The 22730-nt window shown below is 43.5% G+C and overlaps 1 protein-coding gene across 1 annotated transcript in view; it reads right to left on the bottom strand.

Moving 5' to 3' along the window:
- Nucleotides 1-1832: 1832 nt before the first annotated feature.
- The window catches only part of RPN2 (ribophorin II), a 62078-nt gene continuing 41180 nt past the window's right edge, over nucleotides 1833-22730 (bottom strand). The window contains exons 10-17 of the mRNA XM_079785020.1: nucleotides 19488-19579; nucleotides 16024-16138; nucleotides 13480-13674; nucleotides 12148-12234; nucleotides 10523-10618; nucleotides 8892-8967; nucleotides 6825-6954; nucleotides 1833-2144 (exon numbers count right to left, since the gene is read on the bottom strand). Coding sequence (XP_079641146.1) covers nucleotides 2132-2144; nucleotides 6825-6954; nucleotides 8892-8967; nucleotides 10523-10618; nucleotides 12148-12234; nucleotides 13480-13674; nucleotides 16024-16138; nucleotides 19488-19579 — 804 coding nt within the window. The 3' untranslated portion in view covers nucleotides 1833-2131. The remainder of the gene's footprint in view (nucleotides 2145-6824; nucleotides 6955-8891; nucleotides 8968-10522; nucleotides 10619-12147; nucleotides 12235-13479; nucleotides 13675-16023; nucleotides 16139-19487; nucleotides 19580-22730) is intronic.

Here is a 22730-nt window from a genome sequence, read left to right as displayed (position 1 = left end):
GCTCAAATATGCCAAGATCTTGCCTCAGAGCCTTTGCATTTGTTAATTCTCTGCCTAGAGTCTCTGCCCCAGCTCTGCAAAGGTTCCTTCTGGTCCTTCAGGGCAGTTTAGCTTTCCCAACCCCTCTAAATAAAACTGCTTCCTTTAAAGCCCTTCTCGTTTGTAATCCTTTTGCTCCCTTTCCCCGTACCTTCCAGGTTCTAAGTGGACCAAGGGCAGGGAATGTATGTCTTGCTCACTGCTGTAGTTCTGGGCAGAGCACCAAGCCTGGCACGGAACAAATGTGTGTGGTTGCTTGATTCTCCTCTGGGTCTGCAGGCCAGCCCTGCCTCTAGGAAGCCGTTTCCTGACTTCCTTTCTTCCAGCCACTGCACTTCTATCATCAGGCCCAGTTCCCTTTCTCCGTAACGCTGTCCATCAGGCCTCATCCGGTCTGTCTTCCAGAACTCTACAGGTCTGGTTACAGGAGTAACCAGCAGCCCGCCCAGCTCTCAGCTTTCATCCCTTCCACACCACTCTGAGCTGAGGTCCCTAAGGGACACCAGAAGCCACCCAACAGCAATGGGAGGTCAACATCACATTTCCCCTCAGGGTGGGATAAGCTAAAACTTTTTTTAAAAGCAAGGCTTCCAGTCCTTTGTCCACAGGAGTGAAGTGGCAGGTGGAACAGCACATTGTGCTGTGAGGACTGACACCTGTGAGGGACGGGGCTCTGGCACACTGGGGAGTGCTGGCCCCATCCATTGGGAGGAGCTGCTATTCAGTTCCAGCTGATTATTGCAACTCTGAAACCAAAACCCCAAACCTAGATTTTTACATGAATCTTCTCAATTTGTAAACGTTAGCTACTAATTCAATTAAAAAACCCCCACTATGGGTCAAATAAAACATATCTATGGGCCACCAGCTTACAACCTCTGGGAAGGTGAGGCCGCCTTCTTCCCATCTTAGAGGCATCCCTGTAATTGCCCACATGGCCCTCTTGTCTGCAGAATCTCATTCAGAGCTAGCCCAAAGTTCCAGGACCTCCTTTTGCTCTTTCCCAATCAATATCTCAATTTCCTCACTGTAATGAAGTCCAGCTTGGAAAGCAATCTGAATAAAAAACACTCTCTACCCCCAAATTCAATACTGATAGGATTAGCTGCATTTCAAAAGTTATCTAAATGTATTAGTTATGTTTCAATTAATAGAATTAGAAGCACTGAGCCAAAGTACATGACTTTGGGTCAGTTAGGAAAGATGCCAAGCACTGAGCCAAGTGCTTAAAATGCATGAAACTGCTTCAGTCAGATGAGGTTATTATCTTTTACTGAAGAAAAAAAGGAGGCTTGGAGAAGTTCAGGCCCTTGCCCAAAGTCCCTCACCCTAATAGTGGTAGCAGCAGGTCTGCCTGACACTGAAATCTATACACTTAACCACACTAATTCAATGTTACTTCTCCAAGTGGTATTATATAACCCCCATGTAATGGTGGTCCTGGGCACAACCTCACAAGGGATATTCTTGAGATGTGTGTGATCCTCTAAGAGCCTAAGATAATGCATGTGGACAGCCTTCTTTTGAGACAATGCCTCCCCTTCCCCATTGCAACTGACACCAAACTTTCAAGGCAAAAGCAAAGCCTTCAGATACCAACAGGGCCCCTGTGCAGACGGCTGGTACCCAGGGCTGCAGAAGAAAGGACACTGGCTTTTCCAGGTGAGAAGGACCAATGTGAAAGGGCCTGAAGAAGCGTCCAGGCTAGTGTGTCAACAACACTTTCCAACTAAGTCCTCGTGTGTGTGCCCCAGGAGTCCCACAGTCCAAAACTACTAGAATCAACTCTCAATCAAGCCTTTGTTCCCATTATTCCCTTTATTCCAAAACAATTTTATTTGGGTAAGTTAGGAATATTCACAGCATCCTGCTCGGGCATCATGCCAAAGAAACAGAATATCTGGGCTCACAGGAATCTGCTCTATGTTGGTTCAATTAAAAAAAAAAAAAAAAAAAAAAGTCTAACCACAATTTCAACTTATTTCTTTTTAAATAAAGTTTGTTTTTCATTCCTCTTTTCAAACTGAATTGTTCTTGACTCCTCTTCTTGACATTCATTTCAGGTTTCAGAGTTTCCTTTAGACTTCTGGAACTAATGTGCTGTTCTGAAAGAAAAGGGAGACAAATGCAAAATTACTGAAGGTTTCAATTTACTGCCATAGTTCCTAACCGGTGACAAGAGAGAGACCAAGGTACTCTCCCACTATAAGTTCCCATTAATAAAGGAATAGTCATTTTTCTATGAATTCTATTTACTTATGCCCCATCTCATTTCACAAGAGTAAAAGAGCTAGCTCAAACTAAAACTGATGGTAAGTTAAATAAAAATAATGAAACAAACCTGATAACTAAGAGAGTGATATGTGAAAATTTAAGAGGATGAGGTAATTCCAGGCACACCTCTCACAGTGCAAGGTCAAAAAGACAGTGCAATTTTTTAAAAGATTTTTTGAGTTTTAGAGAGAGAGGAAGGGAAAGGGAGAGAGAGAAACACTGACGTGAGAGCAAAACACTGATCAGCTGCCACACTGGCCAGGGCAAGACAGTATAAATTTTTATTATGTGAACAGAAAAGATGATTTACAGAATGCTCATCTTCAACTTCCCAGACTCCAGGTCCACCAACCAACATTTGGCCCGCATATAGCTAGGAAGACAACATTCTGACCACTCAGTACAGAATCCTGCCTCTGGTCAGAATCTAAATTTTAGAAAGAATGATTCTCAAAAATGGGACTCAGCTCACAGAAAAAACCGCTTGATCTCTTTATTCCTTCTTGCTGTAAGGCTGCCTGTCCCTAGACTCAAAGAAGTAATGGGGAAACACAAGAACAAAAATGACAATCTAGACAGACACGGTGCAACCAGGAGGGTGACAGCAGCAAGGAAGTGATTTGGTGGCTCTGGCAAGCATAGGCTGGGTGCTGACACACACACCGTCCTCAGCAGGCAGCTATATCCAGTGGTGAGGGCCGATGTGATGACACAATCTTGCAGAATGGCTGCCTTCTACTCAATTAATTAACAGTTCCAAGGGGCAGGTACAAGCACAGAACTAATCCTGAGGGCTGAAGTGAGTGCTCTTAACTCCCTACCAACACTCAGGTACTTTAAAATGTGTGCTCCAAATGTTCACGTGGAGAGGATTAGCACGAGTATGAAACGAGAACAGCTGGAAGGGCAGTGGCCCACAAGCCTTTATCCTGCCCCGATCACATCAATGTATGTCCTCAAATAAAAACCACCTAGCTACCAGGGACTTCCCTTTAAAATCCTAGGTCCCGCCCTAGCTGGTGCGTTCAGTGGTTAGAACGTCAGTCCTCACACAGAAGGGCCTCGGGTTAGGGTCAAGGGCACATACCTGGGCTGTATCTATCCCTGGCCCCAATTGGAGTGCATGGGGGAGGCAACCAATCACTGTTTCTTTCTTACATTGCTATTTCTCTCTCTCTCTCTCTCTCCTCCCCGCCTCCTTTCTACTCTCAAAGAAAATATCCTTGGGTGAGGATTAAAAAAAAAAATCCTAGGTCTCAACTTCAGAAAGTCCTAAACATCCAAATAATCAAGGATTATTGCCTCTCTTTCAAGCAGTATGATTTGGGGACAGTAGGGTGAGGGCAGGCTATCTAAAAATCAAGAAAGACAAAACGAATCTTTAAAGAATTAAAGAGCTCAGTATTTAGCAGAAAGGACCAGTTCTGAAAGCAAATCTCAGATAGAGCAAGTGTGTAATTTAGGGTAAAACCAAATGGAAATGGCCAAGGAATGAGGATGGGGAGGAGGGACTCAAGAAAAAGGGACACAGGGGCACTTTTTTGGAGTGTGGAAATAGGCTGTATCTTGATTGAGGTGGTGTTTACACTATTGTGTATGTGTTAGTCAAGATTCACAGAATTCTACACTAAAAAGGGTGAATTTTACTGTATATAAGTTAAACCTGAAAAAAAAAGTTTCTTTTTGTGTTGAGGATGAGATGTTTCAATTTATGGTCACACATCAGTGAAAAGGCTCTACAGTCTATGCTTTTGTTGATTTTTTTTATTTCCAGAGGATTAAAAATTAGATGGCTTCATTTCTCTGGCAGGAAAGCCATTTCCACAGAAAGGGATGAGAGGTAACATGACTAGAAAATTCAAATACTTCCCCCCTCTTTTTGATCTAGTACAGGGGTCAGCAAACTATGCCCCACGGGCCAAATCCAGCCCACGGCCTGTTTTTATAAGTAAAGTTTTATTGGAACACAGCCATGCTCATTTATTTTCATAGTCTGTAGCTGTTTTCACATTACAGTGGCAGAGCTGAGTAGTCCTAACAGAGACAGTATGGTCTTCGAAACCTAAAGTACTATCTGGCTCTTTCCAGCAAACTTTTGCCGATCCCTGGTCTAGAGGAGTTGATCAATGAATCATCAAACACTCTCTCCTCCTTGCTTCCACTTCATCTTTGTTCTAGGACTAATACCTGCATGGAGAATGGGTGATATTTCACACATTTCAGTCACACAGGGAGCAGCCCTGATCCATATCCTAAACTCTAGGAATCTGGGTTCTGATACTGGCTTTGCTCTGTGGCCATCAGTCCATAATTTAGAATCTCACCAAAACAACAGTTTGACCCAATCAAAAATTAGTGTTACAGAAAGGCCTAGAAACCATGACAAGGTGTGCCAGGACTTGTCATCAGACCATCATGTAATGAATTTAGATGTTCTGAATGGGGTTCCCTTTTAAAAAGTCCAAGGATGGACCTGTCTTATCTCAACTGTTCTCCTATAAACACAGAGAGAGGGACTATTATCTAAAAAGTACCCCATGAGCCCGGCCAGCACGGTTCAGTAGTTGAATGTCAACCTATAAACTAGGAGATCCCAGTTCAATTCCTGGTCAGGGCACATGCTCAGGTTGTGGGCTCAATCCCCAGTGTGGGGCATGCAAGAGGCAGCTGATCAATGATTCTCTCTCATCATTGATGTTTCTATCTCTCTATCCCTCTCCCTTCCTCTCTAAAATCAATACAAATATATATTTAAAAAAATAAAAAGTACCCCATGAGACATTAGGGAGGATGGAGTTATGTAGTTAAAGCCAGGTCAAGGTTGCTCTGCTGCAAAATTACCCCACCCACTGGGCTAACTCAAGGGGCAGTCACAACCTGGGCCAGAAAGTGGGAAAACGGCCTCAGGATTCAGCTTTGGTTTAGGGATGGGTGGGGAGGAATGAGTGGGCTGCAAACTAGATAAGTAACTGACATGCATGAGGCAGGCAAGGGGGAAAGGGGCCCTACTTCTGGATGAGACCGCCCTTCATCGTTACCGTAATGTCCTATATTTTGCCAATCTACTGCTCTGCTCTGCAGCGATCCTGCCAAAGGAAAGAGGGATTGAGAATCAAGAAAGGACAGTGAGAAGAGAAATAAGCCGAGGAAAGAAACGGCAAACACCCAACCAGAGCTTTCTTTAGGGTCATTGACTTTCCCATTGTTTGTTCTAGGACTCACACATGGCAACAAACCTTCTGTATGGGATGTGTGTGGGGCAGGGGATAAGAATCATAATCTCTTTCTCCAAAAAAATGTACACAATTTTAGGATTCCATATTAGGAACTCATGCTAAGTGGGATTTCAATAAAATGGTTTCCACCCTTATCTCCCCTTGATTTTGTTTGTCTTGTGGGGCAACTTCCAGAAATAAGAAAACTCAGCAGAGTATGGCCTTGAGCTCCCTGGGGCCTAGACTTCTTGCTGCAAGGTAACAGGGCTTAGAAAAAACAGCTGAGTCCCTGGCCCTTTCTCAGATGCAATGCATAGCTGCCAAGTGAAGGCTGCTGGAGGGGCAGCAAAATGAACAGCTGCCACTGCTGGTGCTAAGGGAAGCTCTAGTGGAATCTGGATTATTCAGGGCCGTCCAGGTGCATATCGGGGCTGGACCTCCACGGTGAGGCCCTAGAAAGCTCACAATGGAGACTCAGGCAGGGATGAGATGTGTGGCTCTCGCGCCCACTAATGATCTCTGAGAGGCCTCCCTGATCTGACCAACTTAATCAGCAGCCGTGTTGGAGGGCACACTACTGAATTACATTCTTCCAGCAAAAGTCCTGGAGAGGAGAAAGCAGGACATGTCTAAAAATGCTAACTTCCAAAGGTGAAAGCAAGTCTGACCTTCTTTTACTGACCTTTACATGGCTGACATCACCCAAGTTTAATAAAGTCAAATCAATGAGAAACACCTATGTGACATTTAAATGTGCCCCTAATCCAGGTTCAGAAGTCAAGATGCCATCACATGAGATCTGATCACTGTGTGAACCTAAGATTGTCTGGTTCTTGGGGACGTGGTATGGGCTACTGACCAGTGAGGCTGTTTCTGGGGGCGAAGAGCATGGACCTTCATGCTCAGGAGGAAAAGCTCCGGGAGCCTGTGGGGGTTACAGAGAAGTAACCCTCTGGGGCAAGGGAGGAGGTCAGGGTTCTCTGGGACAGAGAGAACATTTGTATATAGGCCAGCACATTAACAACCATCTTCTAATCCATTTTAACCTCCATAAAACAATTATTTTCTTCTCATGTTCTAATTTGTTAGGATATAAATGGCTGGGATTTTAAAACATTTAAAGTTGACCACCAAGGCCCTTTTCTGACTTAAAAAGGCTTCTGTATTGAGTTGGATTAACGTGCCACACTTGCCCCTAACGATATAAATGTTTTACCACATACCGTTGTTCAGAGAGTTGGGGGAACAGAGCTAACAAAACATTTCTAATGGACCGTGGCCCATCCCCATCCTTACCTTTTGATTGCCTGCTGGGCCAGCATCCGATTGCCAGCCAGAAATGTCACACTACCCAAGATGGCCAGGTACTTCAGGGTCTGGAACATGTTGAGCTGAGTCCAGTAGACATACATGAGCCCCAGCATAGCTACAAGAACAAGCACCGTGTTAGCCAATTAAATGAAATAGTGACAACAAACTAGGGCAGAGGACAGTGAGGAGGAGTAATTGCTAGATCCAAAAAAGGTCTGTATTTCTAGATCAGCTTGTTTTATTCCTTTTATCTGATACCAAAAAAAATAGATAACTCAATATACTTGCCTCTCAGCCTTCGCCATCAAGAAATCCAGAAGTAAAAACCAGACCTCAGCTACTGTATCTTATTCCACAGTCTGGCTCACATAGATTTTCTTTAATGTAGATTTTTTTTAAACATTATTGTTATACTTGGGTCATTTTGAAAATTCTGAATAAAAATATACAGGATTAAATAAATATATAAATCATTTCCTTTTTCTTAAGATTTTTAAAAATATATTTTTACTAATTTCAGAGAGGAAGGAAGAGAGAGAGAGAGAAACATCAATTATGAGAGAGAATCATTGATTGGCTGCCTCCTGCACGCCCCACACTGGGGATTGAGCCCACAACCTGGGCATGTGCCCTTGACCGGAATCGAACCTGGGATCCTTTAGTCCGCAGGTCGATGTTCTATCCATTGAGCCAAACCGGCTAGGGCAGGGGTCCTCAAACTTTTTAAACAGGGGGCCAATTCACTGTCCCTCAGACCGTTGGAGGGCTGGACTATAGTTTAAAAAAAACTATGAACAAATTCCTATGCACATTGCACATATCTTATTTTGAAGTAAAAAAAACCAAACGGCAAAAACACCCGCATGTGGCCTGCGGGCCGTAGTTTGAGGACGCCTGGGCTAGGGCCTTAAAATTTTTTTAAGGATAATTTGCCACTATGCCTAGGAGGACTGAGGAGGAAGGCTTAGTGAAAAGGGCTCAGGCCTGCACATTAAGAGTCCAGGGTTCTGGTCCAGGCCCTGCCCTTCCATCCACTTAATTTCTCTAAGCCTAAATTCCCACCTGTCAAATATGGATCATAATTCCTGCCCTGGTCACCCCCATCAGAATTGTGATGAGAATCAAATGAGGGGATGTGCACACAAAGCATTCTGGCAAGAAAAGTCATGGCTCTAAAAAAATTTATATTCAGGTTTTGTTCTCAACCTGACCCAGGAGGTTATCACTCAAATCCAGTATCTGGGCTGGAGAGAAAGGTCATCCTATCAATTTTGCCCGGAAGGATGATAAATGAACTACAGCAGGGGTTCTTAACCATTTTTGAGGTCATGGACCACTTTGAGAATCTGATAAAAGTTATAGACTCTCTCTTTCCCCAGAAAAGAATAGATACACATTTGCCTAGAATTTCAAGGGATTCCTCTGTGGACCCTTAAAGAACCCACGCACTATGGACACAGGAGGGTCTCCTGAAAGAGGCAAAGAAATTAGAAAAGAATATGAAAGTGAAATGCAAGGCAACACCGATCCAATGGTGTTGCAAGCCTTTGAAATGCTTAGCTGATTTGTGAATTGACAGTTTAGGTCCTAAGTTATCAAGAAAACAATGCAGGACAGGATGTCTGACTGTGGAAGAAACTGTTTTCTATTACTGTGCAGACACAGCTGCCAGCAAATGTGAAGATCGATACCTTGGGGAAAGATAACCTCTGGAAACTACATTAATGCTCTTTGTCCAGGAAGATGGCTCAATGTAAAGATACGATAAGTGAGTAATCTCTGGAAATGAACAGGGCTATTAAATGAGGGTAAATGGCCTGCCAACAGCAGCCTAGTACAATGAAACCCAATATAATGACAGCTGTTCTAAGCTGATGGCCCAAACAGGTTTATCATCATATTAACTGTCCTAAAAGGCCAGGCGGAAGAGGGAAATGTTATACTATTAAGTCATTATAGTTAATAGGTTGTGGGTCTACTTAACAGGGCGTTTGCGTGGGCAGGCTAAATGTCAGAGGAGGTTAAATGGAATTAGCAGCCGGGAGCACTTACCAGCATGTCCCAGGTGAAAGATAATCGTGCTAGGAGCAAAAGTAAAGTTGGATATATTGGCACCAATCCGGATCCACTAAACAATGGGGAGAAATAAATTAAAAAGACATTACAATTTGAAAGCGAGGCAACACATGGCATGTCAATGCTAGTCCAATGAACAATCCTAAGGGCTTACAAGTTCATGCATACTTAGACAGGGAATTTTTCCAAGTGACAATTACCCTATTCTAAGTCTTTAGGAAAAATTGTCCCCCCCTCCTTTTTTTTTTTTTTTTAGAAAGGCATTCCAACACCTGCACTCAAATGTGCTTGGTGTTGGAATGCCTAACCGGTTTGGCTCAGTGGAAAGAGCATCGGCCTGTGGACTGAAAGGTCCCAGATTCGGTTCTGGTCAAGGGCATGTGCCTTGGTTGTGGGCACATACCCTGTGTGGGTGTGCAGGAGGCAGCTGATTGATGTTTCTCTCTCATCAATGTTTCTAGCTCTCTATCCCTCTCCCTTCCTCTCTGTAAAAAATCAATAAAATATATTTTTAAAAAATGTGCTTGGGTAACTCAAACCTGAACATCATATATTGACAGCAAACTTTTCTATTTTAAAACAGGTGAAGCCATGAAGCTGAAAGGTCAGAAACTGAATTCATGATAAAGTAATTGGCACCCCTGCTATTTTCTCTAAGTATTGGTAAGATAAACCCCTGGCAGCTGGTAGGATGTGTGCTCTTGCTGTGGGTGCCTTGGCTTTTGAAATTCTGATCACTCAAATATGACAACAGGTACCCATATCCTAGGGTCTGGTTTCTGAAAGCTTGTGGCATGCCTTTCAGATTTATATTGACCAATAACTATTTTATTAATATCAATGAATGAATTAGGAACAGGCAATTTTCCAAAAGTAAGATCCAATGAGTTTCTAATTTTCTGAACTTTGATTATATGAATCTACGTTTATAATTTTTAAAAAGAAAAAAATTTAATTGGTAAAAAATTTTCAAATAGTACTTTAAAGTATAAAAGGTAAAAATTTCCTTTTTCAATACTCCTTAAAAAGATCTCTCCTTAGAGGTAACCCTATCCTAACCCCTTGCCTTCTTCACTCAGTAAGACATCCTAACAATCTTGTCATATCAGCATATAAACCTATCCATTCTTTTAATAAACTGCATATTATTCCACAGTATGGACATACCATAATTTATTTAACACTTGCTTTTATAAAGACTCTAGGTTGCTTATAGTTTTATGCTACAGTGCTGAAATGCACAGCCTCTGTACTCTATTTTTATATAGCTATAGGCATTGGGGCCTTGCTTTTTGTTTTGTTTTTTTCCACACTTACCTCATCTGAACATTCCTAGATAGAGCATCCCAGTCCATACACCTTTATCATTTTCAGTGGCCATTGGGTACTTTCTCATGCCCCTTATTAATGGAGTGGTTTATCTGGCTGCTTCCCCATAGTGGGGACTTTTAGTTATTCTAAAAGTTTTTGACCACTGGCGCAGGTCACAGCTGCTGAACCCCTTTGGAGCTGTGCTGAGGCCAGAGCACAAAGCCTCCTTTGGAACAGCTACATCTGCTAAGTCTGGCGCCAGACACATGCTGCCCATGCTAATTACAGCTACTTACCAGAGCAAAGAGCAGGAGCAAGGGCGAGAGGATCAGGGCAGTGAATGTATTAGACACCACTGTGGGGGGCCTCTTCTCAGGCTCACGGAACAGGTGCTGCCAAAATAAGTCACACCAAGAATATTTAAGAACATGCCCTTCCCAGTAGGAGCTGCCGTTTTTACCAGGGTCCAAAATGCCAATGACAGTCAAGATGAGGAACTGTTTCTCAGAGGCTAAAACCCCCTGGCAATGAATGGCCACTTGGCCTTTAGCCTCATCTCAATGCTGGCTTCTGATCCCAGAGGTCTCCTTCCAAAGACAATACACTAGTCTCAGCTCACTATTTGGCCAACCCTCTTTATCCCTTCAAAGACTCATTGCCATTTAGAGGTGGGGGAAATGCAATCCATCAAGTGGCATTTGCCTAGTATCAAAGAGGGAGCCCAGGCATATGAATGGCTTGAGCAACACACCCAAGGCAGGAATCTGGATTTTGTAATGCTCCTGGGTCCCCAGGGTGGGACTATCCATCATATGTTACTCCTCCACTTAAGTCAGCTAACTGGTGTTAACCTCATTCTCTTTATCAGTGTTAACCTCATTTTCTTTATCAGTGTCCTACTACTCTACCCTTGAGGCCCTTGTCTTTTTTTTTTTTAATAGTGAAATAAGAGTAGTCTGCTTGGAATGCTTCAACATTAATTTACACGTAGGTTTCCACATTACTAAGATCATTTCTCATGAATGCAAAATAATTCACTGAGTGGATCACTTGTTTTCTTAACCAGTGATGAAACTGTTGAACAATTCTTATGCTTATTTTGTAAAGTGTTTTAGAAACTTTTTAAAGCCTTTTTTGCCTTATCCATTTTCATTATCTGTTGGTTGTTTTGTTTTTTAAATCCTTACCCCAGGATATTTTTTCCATTGATTTTTATAGAGTGGAAGGGGAGGGGAGTTGAGAGGAAACATCAACATGAGACACATTCATTAGTTGCCTCCCGAATGAGCACTGACTGGGGCAGGGGATGGAACCTGCAACGGAGGTATGTGCCCTTGACCGGGAATCACACCCACGTCCCTTAGATCCAAGGGCTGATGCTCTAACCACTGAGAAAACCGGCCAGGGCTATCCATTATCTGTTTTGACCCTCACAGCAGTCTGTGAGCTGTGCTGGGCAGGGATGGCTAATATTTGTGTGCAAGGAAGGTGAATCCCAGAAGAGAGGAAGAATTTGCCTCGGGGAGGAAAGCCCTGTTGTCCCAGTTGAGTTTTCCACCAGTCAGCCCCATCAGCCCTGAGTTATGCAGGAGCAGACAGAAAGAAAGCCAAGCTCAGTTTTGCTATAGCTGTCAGGCAGTAATCTCAGGCTGTACTCCTGGATGTTTAAGAAAAATAGACTCGATTTCTGAGATTGTCTACAACTACCTGCTTTCTGGGAGCTGGTCACAGGGCTCTTTGAGTCTGTTTTGTCAGCTCTAGGACGCGACTGATATATGCTCTGCCTAATTCACAGGGTGGTGACGACCAAACTATACAGCATTATATAGACAGGTTAAAGAAGGGACCAGAGCCACCATCCAGAGGTCTGCTGCCATTTCACATTTCCTTGTGCTTAGTGGAGAAGCCTCTTGAAATATACCTGAATTTCCTGTTTGGGGGTGAAAAGGTTCTTGGATAGGACAGTCGATGGAGCATCTTCCTCAGGGAACTTGATGACCACATCAGCCTAAAAGAGTAAGAGCATCTTTAAAGTCACAGGGACAGAGAAGGGGGTAAGATTCACCAGCACAATAGTACTCCCTAACTCACATCCAGGACCATAACTGGAAAAAGCTCCAAGCAGTCCAATCACTTCTAAGTCAGCAAACTGAGGCAGTAAAAATTTCAAGAACAAAATAATAATTTGTTGAAAATGCATTTTAGAGCAAGAGTTCCAATTTTCTACCAGCCTGGTGAGTTGCTTAATATAAAAATCTCAGCTGGTACTCAGGCTGTTATAGCTGCAATCAGAAAACACTCAGTGTCCCTGGGAAGTGTGATTTAGTCACAGAAAAAAAAAAAAAAAAGAAAGAAAAGAAATGAAAATGTGCTCTCATACAAAAAGCAGCCCAAAGTCCAGGAGAAGAAAAAGAGCTTTGAATACAACACAAGAAACACAGCTGCTCCTTTGTCTTGCAAAGGGAGCCAACCACCATTCAAGGATGCAATTTGGCCTCGGTTACCTTTCCAACCTCTTTGTCTCCTGCTGCTGACCAGATTCATCAGGTGCTCCAGTAAAATAGATCAAACACATTGCAGTGAAAGTACCTCAGGCTTTTCTGCAGGCTGTTCCCCAGTGGTTAGCCCACAGCCTCATATACTATTCTGATAAACCCTTGCAATTCTTCAATACCTAGCTCAAACGCCATGTTTTTTAAGACGTTTTCTCTTATCAATTGAGATACACAGGTGAAAGGCACTATGTAAACAGTAACATGTTATGCAAATGTTGATTATTAGTTTATTAGCATTTTGAATATCCTATAATTCAATGTTCCACACCATTCTGAATTGTTACTGGAACTCAAATCTTACCCCAAACCCCATCCCACAAGGTATACCATATCTCAAAGGCCAAGCCCTTTATCTCTAGCATTTATGTATTCTACATAGTCCTTTGATGTAATATGAAAACCTTCTTCCAGTATAACTTTTATAGAAATTTGCTAGAACCCACAAGGGCAAATGTATACTTCATTCATTCACTCGATTATTATTTATTAAGCGCTTACTATGTGCCAGGCCATATCACGCCTCTAAGACTACTAATAGCAACAGCACACAGCCCCTCACCTCACAATGCATATTTGTTGCCCCGTGAGAGGCATAGGCAAGGTTAGGGTAAAAAACCCAGGCCCCTGAAAAGGAACTGTCTGTGTCTGACTGTGGCATAGCCACTCTTGCCTAGGTCAAGGTGCATTTAGGCACATACCACATTCCAAAGGATTGGGTTCTTCAAAGTGGCATCTCCGATGATCAAGTAGAGAGTGTAGATGCCAGATGCAGAGTCAAATTCGATCTTTCTCTCAGAAGTATCCAGTTCAAACTTGTACACATTCTTGCTGTCCGGCTCAGCAACAAACACTACTTCCTGGCCAGTCTTCTGGTTATGGAGTCGGACAAATGTCTGGATGAAACAATAATATTGTATCTGATAATTTAAAAACTCCCTCAGGGCCCCATATTGAATCAATGAGGTAGCAGACTGCTGGCTCTTTCAACACAGTGAGAGCTCCTGCCTGAGAGAGCGGACGGAGTGGCCAACCCACCCTGGTTCCTGGCTCAGAGATAACTTTTGCTAGTATAAGAAATTTAACTTAGGGATGCAGCCAATTCTTGACACTTGGAGGATTTATGCCCAGTTTGTGGATGATTTAGCGCTTTGCTGTTGCTTCAATTTCTTCTTCCTGCCAGCCTTTTGGCCACTTCACTGCCCAATTAACTTCTTCACCAGAGGATAAAAAGAAGGGAAATGAGGTGGAACTGTGAGAGGCCCATTTTCAATTTCCTACTGCCTCCAGCTAAAGATTCAGTAGTGCAGGCTTGGAGACTGATAGCAAGGCAGAGTTCTAATCAAGCAGAGCAGCCTGGTGTCACCGAGAGCGCCCAGGCTCTGAAGACAGACAGACTTGGATCCACTACTTATTAACAGAGCAGGTTACTTAACTTCCTTAGGCCTTGATTTCTTCATCTTTATGACAATAAGAAGATTAACTTCAACATGTGGTATATCTGTGTGAAGATTCCTGATAATGTATGCAAAGCATTTAGCACAGTACCTCATGTACTCTAGCATGTATGCAAAGCATTTAGCACAGTACCTCATGTACTCTAGCATGTATGCAAAGCATTTAGCACAGGACCTCATGTACTCTAGCTGGTCAACAACAAACAGCAGCCGATATCATCAATATGATGGTACCAGTCTAAAAACTTTATCCCCCCAATGCCATAAGAAACTAAGGTTTCTGCACATTATAACTGCAGCAAAACTTAGTATCCACTCAGAGCTTTTCTTCAAAATAAAGAATTCAACAAGGCAAGTAGACTTGTTCCATTTTACAGATCATAAGGCATGCGGATTAAATGAGTTTACACAGCTAATGCTGGATCCACAGAAAAAAATACAAATCCCAATTGTTACTCTATACCTGGGCAACGAACCCTCAAAAGTATTTAGGAAAAGGGTCCAGAGTTGTGAAGCATCCTGGCTAGTCTTGGCCAAGAATGGGTTTCAGGAGCTCAGATGCCTGATCTTCCTCCTGTCAGAGCCAAGTCAGCTGGCAGCCAGGCTTGTCTGCAAAATGCTATTATACCTGGGAGGTCTCTAAGCCATGGTTTTCAAACCAGAATCTTAGATGAAACAAGTATTCAGTTAAAGTTATATTTCCTCACTAACTTTCCTACCCTAACCCAAATTTCACCAATTTACTAGTCTTATAATTTCCTTTCTTCGTATTCTTTCTTTCCTTGTGCTGTTTGGTTCGTAAATATCATTCTGAGAAGAGCTGCGAAATGCTAAGAGGCTAAGTACTTAACAGCTGGTTAGCCATGGTCCTGATCAAGTACACAAACCAAGCTCTCTGGAGCCTGAGGGTGGAAGGGAGAGAGGAACAGAGAAGTGCTGGGATGATGTTCCTACGGGCAGTCACGCTGGGGGCTGGGCACAAGCGCAGCCACTGCAGCTACAGGAAACAGAAAGCAAAAGGTTTCCAAGTAAATTCACCCAACTCAGAGGTATGCTCTGAAGCTGCCCCTCCAGCATGGACACAAGTCTAGTGGCTCTTGCCAAAGCATTGCTTACAAAGCACCTAAATCAAGCCCATTAAGTCCCATACTCTTTCCTGTCTTTCAGTATTCAGAGTATTTATCTGAATTTTCCTTTACAATACAACCGTGGATGGGACAGGGCTGAGGGCAATTACTGCCAACTATAGGGGATGACAGAGGTGCCTGAGAGGACAGGAGGCCATATCTGATCCTCTAGGGAAAGGACTTGGTTTGAAATCTTTCAAAGAATATTATTACTTTATAAAACCGAAACCTATCGCTTTCATAATATGACCTAGGCACAAGTTAAAAAGAACTGTTCTTCAGATTCCCACAAATAGAAATCTGCTTTGGCCAGAACAAAACAAATGCTTGGGCCCATTGACTAGGTTTTCCTTTTTTCAAAATTATTTTAAGACATGGTTTTTGGCGGAGGTTTTTGTCAGAAAGAAAAAGCCTCAATTAAGTGCTAATCTGTCTTAAATATATCTTCTCAAAACCAGCTAATATTTTAAAAAGAAGAGTGTATGCCAGGTTCAGGGTTACAACCAATATGAGAAGGGGCAGAGTGTCATGTGGGAGAACCGGATGGACCTTCAGGGTGCAGAGTGAAGATCTGAAAGCAGGAATTTGGAATCTTCTCTAGCCAGTTATATAGTTGACTCTAATGTTCCAAGGCAAGAGAATGCCTGGGCTTTTTCCTGACCTGGTGAGGGGTGAGCTCAGCACCAGTATTCACATCTACCAGCTGGAAGAACAAAGCAAAGTTCTGGTGGCTGTCTGCGATGAACGTGCCCTTGGCCTTGGCTGGGTAGGTCACCCTGAAAGAGACATTTATACAGTAAATTTATAGAGAGGATCTGCACATATCTAAGAACAGAGTAAAGAATGCAAACTTCACTTCATTTTTAAACTTCCCGCTCTCATTGTTGTGGACAGACAGACATGGAGAACTGTTTGTGACCTGAGGGTTAACTGGATTGATAAAACCAGGCCCGAGAAAAGCACAGAATAAATTTTTAGCAGGGTCTGGAGAAATGCTATGTTATGTGTCCAGGCTTTCTTTCACTTCAAGGACCTAAGGACGTCAACCAAGTCAAGCTCGGATCCCGGCCGCCTGCAGCGCCGGTCAGGCCTGACTTCCGCAGCGGCCTGAGAAGTAGGCAAAGGACAGACCACTGAGGGTCTTATGCACGCGTCCTCAAACTACGGCCCGCAGGCCACATGCGGGTGTTTTTGCCGTTTTGTTTTTTTACTTCAAAATAAGATATGTGCAGTGTGCATAGGAATTTGTTCATAGTTTTTTTTAAACTATAGTCCGGCCCTCCAACGGTCTGAGGGACAGTGAATTGGCCCCCTGTTTAAAAAGTTTGAGGACCCCTGGTCTTATGTACCATAGCAGAGAACTTAGATTTTATTCCACAGAAGGAGGAAAAGTGAAGAATGTCAAGCATGGGAGCATCCTGGTCTTGCTTTCATTTTAAGTGAACCATTCTGGTGACTGTGGGAAGGATCACTTTAAATAGCTGCAGTGTTTTTGGGCCCAAGAAAAAGAGAGACTGATGTTGGGAACTAGGACTAGACAGAGGCAGTGGATAAGAGACATATTTATGAGGAAACCTGATGGAACTATTGGGCTGATTACACAGGGATGAAAGCAAACAAAGCAAATGGTATTAGCCCAGGTTTTCCAGTTTGGGCAACTTCGTTGAATGGGTGATTCTAATAATTGGGAGAAGGTATCGAGGAAAAGGAACAATGTAAGGGAGCTTGCTTAGTTCAGCAATAGCCAAACAATTAGGACAGAAGACAGACTTAGTGCTCTTTCTTTGCTGCAACGTTTGTTTTTCTGCCTTCAGCCACCACCATATAAGGCTAATTTGCCATCTTTTTTCCTAATCTAGGATATTATCTATCTACTACACATTCCTATCACCTAAATTAGCTTTCCTGCATGATCCCTTAAAAATACTTATCGAAGTCATTCAATGCTCTGTGAGTATGGGGCCTTTCAAGATGTGGGAACATTATGAGCCTATATATTGATCAAGAGATATTGGGTGCTCAATATTGGGAGGGCAGTTGGGGGTGACCAGGCTGGCAAGGGAGGGAAGTTAGGGGTTACTGGGCCGGCAGGGGAGGGCAGTTAGGGGTGACCAGGCTGGCAGGGGAGGGCAGTTAGGGGGGATCCAGGCCTGCAGGGGAGGGCAGTTGCGGGGGACCCAGGCCTGCAGGGGAGGGCAGTTGGGGGGGACCAGGCCTGCAGAGGAGGGCAGATGGGGGCAACCAGGCTGGCAAGGTTGGGCAGTTAGGGGCAATCGGGCCGGCAGGGGAGGGCAGTTAGGGGCGACCAGGCCGGCAGGGCAGGATAGTTAGGGGTGACCAGGTCGGCAGGGGAGGGCAGTTAGGGGTGACCAGGTCGGCAGGGGAGGGCAGTAAGGGGCAATCAGGAAGGCAGGCAGGCGAGTGGTTGGGAGCCAGCAGTCCTGGATTGTGAGAGGTATGTCCAACTGCCTGTTTAGGCCCGATCGGGCAGTCAAACATCCCTCGAGGGGTCCCAGATTGGAGAGGGTGCAGGCTGGGCTGAGGGACACACACACCCCTGTGCAAGAATTTCATGCACTGGGTCTCTAGTCCTATATAATCCTATATAATAAAAGTGTAATATGCAAATCGACCGAACAGTGAAACAACCGGTCAGTGGGGGGCAGGGCTGGTGAGCAGATGTCGCCAGGCCAGCCAAGGCACATGCCAGTGGACAGAGGGAGGCGACAGTGGGGGGTGGGAGGCAGCAGCAACCAGCGGCAGTGGGGCAACTGGGGCTGGCACCATCCCTTGATCGCCCTCCTGGTCACCTCCTGCAGAGGGAGGCCACGGGTGGCAGCAGCGGTGGGGCGATTCGGGTCAGGGCTGCCCAGCAGCATCCCCAGATAGGCCTGCTGGGGTTGCCTCCCACAGAGGGAGGCCACCAGTGGCCATAGCTCAATTGGGGGCAGGGCCGGCCGCTCACTGCCCACACCATCCCCATCGGCCCGCTGGTCACCTCCCGCAGAGGGAGGCCAGACTGCAGCTTAGGCCCACTCCTCGCTCCCCTAAGCCGTCAGTAGGACATCCCCTGAGGGCTCCCAGACTGTGAGAGGGGGCAGGCTGGGCTGAGGGACCCCCCCCTCCCCAGTGCACGAATTTCGTGCATCGGGCTTCTAGTATTTTATACTTGGGCTTTATATTTACTTATGAGTACTAAAACTCTTCATTTGTATAGAACATTAAACTTTGCAAAACACTCTCACAGATATTATTTCAGTGGTTTCTCAAAAGTGCTCTCATCTCCAGTGTCACTATGAAACTATCCAACCCAGAGGAAGAAGGGCCAGCACTTTCACAGGACTTAAAGGGTTTGCTTCTAGGTTCCAGCTAATATCCCATCTTCAAAATTGTCTTGAGGACTCATCTACTTTCTTTGGCATCGATATCCACCCAAGTTAAGATGGGGGTCTGACTATACCCAAAGGTATAGATGGCCCCCCAAAGTTAGGATCTATGAAAAGGCTGACAAATGGGCTTCATACAGTGTTCTGACTGAACCCTGATCAATTACTAATGGTTACTTAGAAGGCTGTGTTAAAAAAAGATTCTGAGTTCAGCAGGAACAAATGCTGTGACTGATCAATGATGTCTTTCATGAACTTGAGAAAGGGTATCATATCCCTACTGCTAGGTATGTTGCCATCTCAGTTCTAAGAACCTATGAGGCTTCCAACATTTTCCAGAGACACTGTGGGCCAAAGAGAGTTGCCATGAGGCCACTCAAAGCAACTTCAGGACTGTAAAGACAAAGAGATTACCCCAGAATATAAATTAATATACTGCTTCCTTCACTGAGAAAGTTTTTCTTTTTAAAATCACCATCTTAACTAAATAATGTGCTTTGTGATGTAGCTGACTCAGACTTACTCCTTATTTCATGGACCGGTTTGCTCAGACACTGATAGCTGGTACAGATATCTCCCCAAACTGCTTGGATGCCAAGCAGCACCCCTGGTGGTGTGCCAGCAGAACTACAGCCTCTTTAATTTGAAGTGCAAGCTGGATCACTGATGACAGAAATGACAACTAGAGGAGCTCAGTTCAAGCCTGAGCTCCCCTGTGCCCAGGAGGCATCCCACCTACCGTGTGGTTTTGGGTGCAATACTCTGATCCTTATCCACAGTGGAGAGATCAACATTTGTGATGCCAACTTCAGTGGAAATCTTGACCCTGAGCTAGAGTGAAACACAGAAGAAAATCGCCAAGTCAACGGGTAGATATGTCAGGAATTAACACACATACCCAAACTATGAACCAGGAGGTCACGTTTCAATTCCAGGTCTTTTCTTATGTCCTTTAAAATAAATAAGGGGGGAAATCCTTAAGCAGTACCCTTCAAATAATTTAAATCAAAATCAACAGGTACTCAATTCTAATGATAGCTAACGTTTATTGAGTGTTTACTATGTGAAAGACACTGACTTTACAAAGACTATCTCATTTAATCCTCACAACTCTGTAAGGCAGTGCTATTTCAGATGGGGAAACTGAATCCATGTTAGGCACCTTGCTATCCAGCTTCTCAGCAACACTTACTCTGTGCCAAGCAGACTAAGGCTGCCATGAAGACCTAAGAAGCCATGGCAGCCATCTGTACTGTTCATCAAGTACTTCTGGTTCTCCTGAGCATATGGTAGAACTGTATTTTCCTGCCCCTCTGGAGTAAAGCATAGCCATGTGACTTGCTTTGGCCAACGAAATGTGAGCAAAAGTGATGTGTGTCACTTCCAAATGAAAACTTTAAGAGTCAGTGTGTGATTCTTTTTCCCTCAGACATAGCAATTTACAGAGAAAGGTTTGCCCTTTCAGCCTGGGTCCTAGAATAAGGAAAACATGAAGCAGAGCCTCCAGTTGACAGATTAGACACCTAGCTTGGGCCAAAAAGAAACTCTTTTGTTTTAAGCCAGCGGTTGCCAACCTTTCGGTCCTCAGACCACTGGTTGGCGATCGCTGCTCCAAAGATTTCCTTAAACCAGCGGTTGCCAACCTTTTGGACCTCACAGACCACCACTGGTCCGCAACCTCAGGTTGGTGACCGCTGTTTTAAGCCACTGAAATTTTAGAGTTTATTATAAGCACAAACCAGTCCATCTTGACTCTTACCATGTTTGAATTCTACACTGAGTGGCCAGATTATTATGATCGCTGAATGCATAATAATCTGGCCACTCAGTGTATCCTATATAATAAAAGACTAATATGCAAATTGTCCCCTCAACCAGGAGTTCGACCAGTAGGCAGGCCGGCCAACCGCCCATGTCCCCATCCCCTGGTCAGGCTGGCAGGACCCCACCCATGCACGAATTCATGCACCAGGCCTCATACACACACACACACACACACACACACACACACTGAGTGGCCAGATTATTATGCATTCAGAAATCATAATAATCTGGCCACTCAGTGTATACATGCCTTATAAACATCTTCACAAAGAGGAGCTCACTGATGCCAGTACACAAATTTTTAAAAATTAAAATATAAAATTCCAAAAAAGATAGAAAATATGCTAACTGTCTATTCATGGAGAATTTTTTATTTAAAATCTAAATTCGAATGTGCAAATTATGCAAACACACCAAAGGCACTTATGTGCAAACATCTGTGAGACTTCCAAATATTTGATAAGCCTGAATGCAATACTTAAGGAAATCTTTGCCAAAATCCACTGGTTTATAGTCTAAGTCAGGATCAAGGAATAGAGATAGAGGACTGGATAAATAAATGAAGGATAGTTTCAGCATTTTTCTAAAATGTACTATCAAGGTGTGACAGCCTCAAATCAAGGACAAAGAAGAAAAATGAAAAAAGAATAAAGATAACTATCAAGTAATTCCTTTTAAAAGCCTTTTCTTCTGTCATCATAACTATTTTGTGACAAGAGCCTGCATTATAAGATTGAATAGGAGTGTTCTGTTTTGCTTAAAAAAAAAAAAAAGAAAAAGAAATCTGAATGTAAAAGATTTATTATCAGAAGCTGTAAGGCTATTACCTATTTTTTGAATACATAGCCACCTATTGGCAGAATTATATTTAGTATCACTGCTTGTCACTGAATCTAGGCAACTGGGTGAATTAGGCAGTGTGAGAAAACAGTCGGCCTTTAAGTTGAATAAACCCCCCAAGGACAGAGCTGGGAGCCTCTACTTTGACTCTTTGGGCTCTCTGCTGAGCAAACAGCTTCACAACTCGTACCGGGCTCAGAAATAGAAGGCTCTCTTTCTATATAAAGCTCAACCCAGAGACAGACTGACACTACTTCCATTTGAAGAAAAACTGGAGTGGAAGATTCATCTGGAGCACCTAGGCACAGGGGATATACAGAAATGGCAGATGCACTCCCTGTCCTAAAGCGAAGCATGTATGCAAAGCTAAATTATAAGAGACCAGGCTGCTTTAATGGAAGGATGAACAAAGTGCTACAAAAGCACAGAAGGACCATGACTCAAGTTGGCCTTGGGGTATTCCTGGCTGGGAAGTAGACAATATAAGGCAGGAGTTGTTTAGCAATACCCCATACTATTAAAAAAAAAAATCTGTCTTCATAGTAACTACTCTACAATCTTCATCAACATTAAATAAGTCCCTCTTCACGCCAGTGACTCATTCTCTTAAGGACTCACTCATTTAATTTGTAAATGTGATCTTGAAATCATCGTCCCACCTAAACGTACATAAACAGGAGACAAGTTAAGTAAATAATGGCACATGTATACTATGAATTACTATGGAGCAATTCAAAAGAACAAGGTAGATGTTCACGGACTCCTACTTTTGAATACACAGCCATCTATTGGAAGAACTTAACATCACTACCTGTCATCAAGTCTAAGCAACTGGGTGAATTATTGGGGGGGTTGGGGAAGGGAGAGGAGGCCATTAAGTTGAATAGACCCCCCAAGGAAAAAGCTGGGAGCCTCTACTTCGTGACAAAAACAAAGAATACAGCTGCTTATAGAATGAGCAAATACTGTAAGAAAGGCTATGCAGACATTCATTGATACATGCATCCTTCTTTTTCTTAAAGTGAACAGTTAACTGTTAATAATGGATTCTCAATAAGGAGAAGGACTGGATTGAGGGTTTGAGAGAAGGCTCTTATATTTCATTGTATATCTTTTGGTACCTTGAATTTTTTTAACTACATGCATATTTTACTATTTTTTTAAAAAAAGAGATTAGGAAAAACCAAGATGGTGGCATAGATAAACACGTGAAATTGCTGCCTCGTACAACCACTTCAAAACTACAACTAAAAGACAAAATGGACATCATCCAGAACCACAGGAAGGCTGGCTGAGTGGAAATTCTACAACTAGAAGG

The sequence above is a fragment of the Cnephaeus nilssonii genome (genome assembly GCF_951640355.1).
Source record: "Cnephaeus nilssonii genome assembly, chromosome: 11".
Classification (NCBI taxonomy): Eukaryota; Metazoa; Chordata; class Mammalia; order Chiroptera; family Vespertilionidae; genus Cnephaeus; species Cnephaeus nilssonii.
Note: the sequence above shows the minus strand (reverse complement) of the source record. Positions and strands in the feature narration are given on the sequence as shown.